The sequence below is a fragment of the Seriola dumerili genome, unplaced genomic scaffold (genome assembly GCF_002260705.1).
Source record: "Seriola dumerili isolate Sdu_G_001 unplaced genomic scaffold, Sdu_1.0 BDQW01000149.1, whole genome shotgun sequence".
NCBI classification, from domain to species: Eukaryota; Metazoa; Chordata; class Actinopteri; order Carangiformes; family Carangidae; genus Seriola; species Seriola dumerili.
Window position 1 is genome coordinate 1,894,191 of NW_019174404.1, and position 8,343 is coordinate 1,902,533.

General features: G+C 43.7%; 1 protein-coding gene across 1 annotated transcript; it reads left to right on the forward strand.

Annotated features, from left to right (window-relative positions):
- Window positions 1–266: 266 nt before the first annotated feature.
- Window positions 267–4,743, forward strand: LOC111225659 (cell division cycle-associated protein 4-like). The gene is made up of 2 exons (XM_022750664.1): window positions 267–376; window positions 1,603–4,743. Exons 1-2 carry the CDS (start codon window positions 357–359, stop codon window positions 2,399–2,401), a joined length of 819 nt encoding a protein of 272 aa, XP_022606385.1. The 5' UTR covers window positions 267–356; the 3' UTR covers window positions 2,402–4,743.
- The last annotated feature ends 3,600 nt before the right edge of the window (window positions 4,744–8,343 follow it).

The following is an 8,343-nucleotide window of genomic DNA, read 5'->3' on the forward strand; positions in this document are numbered from 1 at the left end:
TTGTTTTTGGTAATCCAGCCTTGGCTACAATAAAAACCCACATTTTCCGCATCACGCTGACCACTTTCGCCGCTCACGTGTGCTTCGAAATTGTTCATGATTTTTACGAGCCTCACCTGAACGCAGCGGCAGCTCGCCGCCGGAACAGACGGCCGCACATTCGCTGCCCCGTGAGTGGCGGAGGCGGAGGCTTGATCACCGGGTGAGTCTACCAATCATAGCCGGCCCTGAGCTCCAGTGCTCCCCCCGCTGCTGTGGATGGACTGGCAGCACATTCCTCATATTCCAGGGCTCGATAGCAGAAGAACGCGGCGTCGAAGCGACAACAGCCGAAAACACGAGGATTTCTACACCTCATGACACTTTCCAAGGGCACGTAAGGTTGTTTTCTAACCTTATTTTATTATTCTCTTAAAATTTCCTCAAGTTTCCCCCTTAAACTTGGTTTAAAAGGGGTCTTTTCCTGCTGAAGTCCGGGGACCGCAAAGGGGTTAGGGTTGTTCTTGGGGGTCCTGGGCAATATAAGTAAGACAGAGTGAAATTATTCTCATTTTCACGAGTTTCAGGAGAGAAAATGTACGGATAAGCTCTTTACTCATAGATTTTACTTAAATACTATATTAAATAATACCAAGCAGCTTTAATCTCCTCAGATGGGGGTCAAACTCTCATCAAATGGGGTTTCGTGTGCACCCATTTCTTATAAGAAGAACATCTGTGAGACAGTGATGTGTAGGTAACAAATGTCTGCATGGATGAGTAAAGTCTTTCAGTCAGCAGGGGTGTCGAACAGTGAGTCATGACAGTTAAAATGTTCACTTGTCTAAAATGTAAAAAACTCTCACATCCACTCTGTAAACTTGCGCAGTTTAGTCAATATTTGTGTGCAATTGTATTTTTGATGTCAGTGCCACTTTTTCTTTTGGAGCTATTGAAGTGAAAGTGAATGGAAAAGTAGTCATGTTTGCAGGGTTGGTGCTCTTATATAAACTGGATGCAGGGTTTACTACATTGGCAGTGCAGGCTGATGGGATCCCACATCTGTCTCTGCCACTGTTGTCAAAGTTGGCTTCTCATTTAGTTTCCAATTTAGCAGATAAAAAGTCTCTACCAGTGACTTCTCTAATTACAGCTGCTTATGTCTGAACTGAAATGATTAGTCAATTAATCAACCTATACAAAATTTATCAGCGACGTTTTGATTATCAATTGTTTAAATCATTTTTAAAGTAAAGCGCCAAAATTGTCTTGTGTTCTTAGTTTTCTATTTGTTAATGTGTTTATTTGTATCTCTTTTAGCTCAAGGGTACTCTCCAACGATCCATATTAAAATCAAGATAATCACATATACACATCATAAACAGAATAGACATACTTTTAAATATCTTTGCACACCCATAGTTAGTCACAACAAAGTCATACATAGTTAATATTAGGGCTGCAACGAAAAATTATTCTCATTATCGATTAATCTACTGATTATTTTCTACACCAATTAAGTGATTAGTCAGCTCGTCTATAAAATGTCAGATAATAGTGAAAGGAGCCACATTTTGTACTTTATCACATTATAACTGGTGAACTCTTCTTCCATTGATCAAGGTCGATGTTGGGTCGTGGCGTTAAGCGAAAGTGGAGCTGCTTGGAGGAGCTGGAGGCCGAGGTGCTCCCTGCTGCTGCGCCGGAGGAAAAGCAGCAGAATGGGGAGGAGGGCACGGAGGACGAGGATGGGCTCCTTGTGGGTCCATCCAAATCCGAGATGAGCCACCTGCAGCAGCGTCAGTTGGTGCTCGGCCTCTGCTTGGAGAAGCTCCAGAGCTACCAGGCAGGGATGGAGCTCAGCCTTCGTCGCTCCGTGCTGCTCATCAACACGCTCAGGCAGATCCAGGAGGACATGCGGAGCGACGGAGCGGGAACCTGCAGCCCGGACGTACTCCTCAACGGCGTCCACCCTGACTCCTGTCTTCTCAGGGACGACTTCAGGGAGGACATGCCGGTCACATGCCCCGGGTGTGCAGAGGGTGAAGAGGACAACCTGTCTCTGTCGCCACCACCGTCCCCTGAATTCCCTTCTCAGGAGGCTAACAGCTCCACCGACCAGCAGAAATCACTGCCCGCTGCGACGGTCAGTGCTTTTAGTGATGCAGTAAACGCCATGGGCTACCTCAGCGACCTCGCCCTGGACGACATCTTTGAGGACATTGACACATCAATGTATGAGACTTCCGATCTACCCTCCGCGTGGACGTCAGGCTCTTTGTGGCCCGTCAGTGTGTCGCTCTGGGCGGATGAGGACGTGAAAATGCGCTCTCCCAGCCACGGCTCACCTGGGAGTCTTCAGTCGTGTCTAATGGACCTGAATGAGCTGGACCACATCATGGAGATTCTGGTAAAGTCCTGATCGCCAAGACGAACTCATGAACATTTACTTCACTTGGTTAATCGAAGGATTTGGAATCTGATCGCAGCTACTCTGAACAAAGACTGATTTTAGGGTCGAAGAACTTTAACATAACCTTGGATATTTTAAGGCTCAATCTGACATTTTGGTTGAAAATCTGTTGAACTTCAGCTGGTTTTAGGTAGAATAAAACACTAATTCATTCATAAGGAACCATCCAGCATTAAGTTATGTACACGAGCTGATGCCTCAAATCAGAAACAAAATATTTATTGTACTGGATGAAGAATCCAGTTTAAAATCTCTCACGGTATTAGGAAAATCCACTTTGTAACAGTTTTGCGGTTGTCACTGACCAAACATCCTGTAGGTGACATAAACACACACGATAGTTCCCCAAATCACTGAGAAGTTAAATGGTAGAAAATATAACCTCAAGCAGAAACAATCAGACGATTAATTGTTTAGCTGATTGACAGAATATTAATCACCAACAATTTTTATAATGGATTAATTAGTTGCATCATCTTTCAAGCAAAAATACACTCTGAGCTTTTCATCTAAAAAACAGGTTTTCTCTTGAGTCACCTGTGAAAAATCTGTAGTAACGGTGGATAAGACATGTTTGTACAAAGTCACTACACGAAGAGTATTGCAACACTTGTGGGGGAAGTGTCACAACCTGATGGCTTGTAACGGTGTAAGAGTGTCAAAGGTGGATTTTCCTTCATTCAGTAAGACTGTAAATGCAGGTGGAGCCTTAAATATCTCGAGTGTTAATGCCACTTTTCTCTCTTGTTTTGTCAACTTTTAGTAAAAGCAGCAGGTCTCTGAGTGAATCCACAGCTCAGGAAGAAGGAACCTGAGCTGCCGTGGGCTGTGCGTCACTCGGGCTGTTAGATCAGACCTGGGTTGATTATTAATTGAAATCCCTTCAATTACTTAAGAGGGTGTGCTTCAGCCAGCCAGGAGGGCAAAGGCCTGGGTTTCCTTCAGCACTGGGACTGAATGGTGTTTTTATTGCACCATGTAGGATCTTTAAATTAGAAACGGACATCAGCCTCTTGAACTCTTGGTTCAGCAGTCGGAGGGGGGGGGGGGGCATTTGGCTGGTGAAAGTGAGAATGTGGCCACTGAATTTGGGGGATTTACTAGCCAAAGAAGTAAGCTTCCAATCCCTGGGATTTGAATGCCACGCTCACGTTGTGTCACAAGAAGCGGGTGAAAATGGGATGACATCTCGGTCGGGTAGAGAAAAGGTAAAATGTTTAACTTGTTGGAACGCCTTTATCTATTATTATTCTTATTTATGAATGAAAAATCAACCACAAACTGCAGCAGATATTACTTGTGCTTTGTATGTAGAGTCTATTGTTTGGGTGTGAGTGTAACTTATCATTTTGATTCTGTATGGACTGTCAGTGTGCTGGCTGCCATGTCCGTTGCTTTCGTTGACCCCCGTGCGCCATTTGTGACACCAAATGGGACAAAGTATCAGAGCCTGTACAAGAAACACACTCAAGTTATTCCTCCTTGGCAGCTTGTATTTTACAGTAAATCTAACGTGACATGAACGCAGCATAAAACATGTATTTTAAATAGTAATGTAATCCCAGTCTGGTTCTGACTGAGGAGCTGATTGCCTCAAGTCAACAATCAGGACAACTTTGCCATGTCTCAGAATTGTAAATGACAATGGAAGCCTATGTATTTTTATGGCCTTGATGGTGTGAAGTTTTATTGCAATGTTTTTTTGTTATTTTTTTAAAGTTTTATATGTGTTTCTACCTGAAACTCCAATGTCCTGTCCAATAGAAGAGATGCAGTGAGAGGAAGGTTGCGATGAATCGAATGCTTGACCTTCACTATCTGTGGTTTACTCCTGTTCTACCTCCTGATGTCTGTTTGTTGTCAGTTAACCTGGACACTCCTGTTTCACACCGTGAGCCATAGACTATCTGTTACTGATAGAAACAATCTAGTGGAGTTTATTTCATTGTTTGATCTCGGCTGAAAATCCAACGCTACCCTGTCAGACCAAAGTAATCCGTCCTCATCTCCATCTCTGGTCTCATGTCGACAACGTGCCTTACTACTGAACCTAATTTTCGCTCGTGTTGAGGTGTTTGTGGCCGTCTGAGCTCGTGCTTCATTGATAAAAAACCTTAAGATTGGGGCTTTATGTAAAGCACAGAACCGTCATCGTTTCTTCCCTCTTTTCTTGGCCTTTTTTCCGCGCTCACTGAACACCACTGGCATATGAGCTTAATGTATCCTGACAGGCTGACAGTGAACTAGCTGAGGGAGGAGGTGGCAGCCAGGGCCAGGAGGGAAAAATAAGAGGAGGAGGACGTGGAGGAGGAGGAGGAGGAGGAGGAGGAGGAGGGGTGGGATGAAGCAGCTTGCGTCACTCGTTCAGTAGGAGGGGTTTACAGCTTGTTTTGCCCAGACTCAGACCATGGACCAATCACATGAGATGTACGAGGAGCGCACTGCTGCTTCAACAACAACTTGTTTTTGCTCCTAATGGCTCTGCACAGACATCCAGTGTGAATCAGTTGGATTTCAGCCTGTGAAATAAACCACTTCTCTGTTGTTTTTTTTTTTTTCACTTATATAATCTATCAGACAGGACTGACTACAATAAACAGAAAGCTGCAGTGTTATTTATAATTGTACAAAAGAGTGTCAGCAGGGTCTATAAAGCACAAGCCGTATGTTGTTGATGCTGATTATATATAAATGTAACTGAAGGATGAGTTTGCTGGGTAATAAGATGATAATTGATAATGTAATGTATTTTTTGTGGAATATTTTATAGATTTTATTCAATAATAAAGTAAAAAAATACCCTATCTTCATTGTGTGAGTCTTTACTCTTTGACAAACTGCCTCATTACGCAACATCACTCAGGACTGTTGGGTGATGTTGACAAAGATTCATACACTACATCCAGATTACAAACACTGATAATGAAGCTGATAATTACACAGTCACTTCTACCAACCTCCCAGAAGAACGTGCCTTACTACATGCCAGCCATGCATACATAATGAGGTATTGGTCAATACATGACTGACTGCATGTGGTTTATGGTAGGGCTCTGTTTTTCTGCTACTGGCTGGACTTTTTCGCCCTGAGCTTTGCTTCCTAGGCGAAACATTCCTCTCAGTTTTAGCAAAATCCTGCTCCTCCTTTTAAAATCTTAACTCCGATATGAATCTTAAACACGCGTAACCTACAGCATTTGAACCTTAGAGTTCGTTACAGAACGCCCACAGCCTGGGAGTCTCAGCTCAGGGCATCAAAGTGGAGTCATTCTTTTTTTTCCTTGCGAGCCTGAGTCAAATGAAAGCCGAGACTGCCCCCTGGTGGCCATTTGATGGACAAGCAGATGTGTGCTGATGGTGAGCATGACGGTGCAAATTCAGAGAGTATGTTTAGTGGCGTTTGTTGATGCTGCTGTCTGGTGTTTCTGCAGCTTTGTCACTAACAGCTGGTGTCAGATGCAGGTGCATAAAACCAGCCTCTGCGCTTTATGGTAAAATAAGTGACTGAGGCTCTTACAGTGGGGTAAAGGGTTCCATGGAAACCATCCCAGTCATGTACTGAGTACTGAGCGAGAGGCCTAATCTCATGTTTCACCATCACCTCTGCTGCAGACACATCTGCACTTCTACAGGGCAATAAAACCTTGACACAAAACTTGCAAATACCACAACAGAAAACAAAACTATTGATGTATCAACATGCAAGTAGTATTTAGAGGGTGCATTGTGTACTGTTTGGTAGTTTTAAAATATTTAGCAATTTCGCATTAACATTAAAAAAATCCTAATCTTGAGAGTGAGCAGTAACTTGTGCGGTCAGATCAATGCAGTCAGAGAAACGCTGCAATAGAAATAATCAAATAAAATACCACTTACTCAAACTTGGACTTGTATACTTGTCTGTATTAAGTGTTTTTACCTCCCACTGTCAATTCTACTTTAACAACAAAAACAAAAAGCTTCCCATATGGCTGCTTTGGATGAAATCTAATTAAATGTGGCTCCATGAAGCCTTTGTGGTGCCTTTTACTATTTATTTATTTGTTTACATATCACTTTATTTAAAAGGAGCTGTACAGATAAACATTGATAGGAAAAGAAACGCAACTGATGTAATATACATAGAAATCTCCTTGTTTTTCCTACATTTCATCCCTCTCAGTGCATCTTTGTGGGTCTGACTTCCCTCTGGAGAGTGAGACAGAAGCAGAGCTACAGTAGCTGTTGTTGGTTAGAGGGATCTGGGGCTGGAATTCAGGGAGTGGCCTCGCATGAGGAGGAGCAACACGTGAACTACTGCACACTACCACTGCTACTGCTGCCATTTAAACATGTGAAGAGAGCATGTCTGACTGTATAACCACACCTACCTACCTACCTACCTACCTACCTACCTACCTACCTACCTACCTATCTATCTACCTATCTATCTATCTACACTGAAGGTGTGGTGACAGTATTAATGTCTGCCTGTGGAGTGCTGCGCTGTGTCGTTCTGGGTTTAATGTTTCTCTGCAGGCAGACATCAGGCTGCTGCGGTGCAGTGATGCCGGGCTTTGGCTCGGAAAGCCTCTGTCTACCAGGCTGACTCAGCACACACACACACACACACACACACCACACTGACAGTACAAACATCCTCTGCAGTTGCAAAACAATGGGATGGACCGACTGGATGGACGGGTAGATAGATCCTGTAAAACCAACATTAAGAAACACATGTTTAATCAGTGTAAATGGTGTGTAAGGTGAAGAGTGGGGCTGCGTTTGAGACTTTTAACAGCTCAAATCAGCTCTGATGTTGGGCATGGTCTCCTCTCTGCTCAAGGGACTCAAAGCTTAAAGGATAGGTCCACGTTTTTTCAAGTCTGTCTTAAACCAACAGTCAGGTGACCATGTGAATATGGAAACAAGTTGTTCACACTGTGGGGGACAAAATCCACAAGCTTGTGTGAGGCCTCAGCAGCCTGAGTTAGACGGATCAAGTGGATATCTTCCAAAGTTACAGCAGCTCAAAAAGACTGACTTCGACTCAGACGACTGAAACCTCATAATAACTTCAGATAAGCTTCTGAATACACTGGGGCCTGATTTTGTCCCCAATCACTTTCACTAAAAGTGCTTTAGGATCTCTTAATATCCAGTATGAACAGGAGGAATGATTACAGCAGGAACAGTTTCAGTGTACACATGGGCACCTGGCTACCTATCCTTCAACCTGTCCTTTACAAGTGAACTCCAAAAAACAGCCGTGCCATAAACAGCAGTGTGTAAAAAGAAAGGTAAAGTAAGCTCAGTGTACAGTTATACACTGATTGGGTTAGGATAGGATCACAGTGACCTTGACCTTTGACCTTTGAGCATCAAATTCTAGTCAGTTCATCCTCGAGTTGAGTCGCAGTGAATGTTGGTGCCAGATGTAATGAAATTCCCTCAAGGTGTTACTGAGATGAGGCGTTCACGAGAATGGGACAGACGGACGGACAACCCGAAAAGATAATGTATCCGGCCACGGCTGTCGTCGGCTTGGAGGCGTAAAAATGACTGAAATCTTGTGACTCTCTGAGCAATGCCTCAGCTGTGACTTCTCTCCTGAAGAAGACAGATGTTGAAATGTGTCTGGCAAGATACACGACCCCGAGAAACGAATTCCTTTCTGTCTGATTATCTGTAAGTGATTCACAAGGTCCTCCAGACACCGTGGAGATTCAAGTGCAGGTCTGAGATGTGACCTGAACACCCGCGTTCATGTAGGAATGGATTTGAACTGGCATCATTCATTCTTCACAGGGACACAAATTAACTGCTGGTATGTTGTTTTTCGCGAGCAGACAGTAGGACAGACAGAGCACAAGCGGTAGTGATGTGTAGCAAGGCGTTCTTGGAGAGGC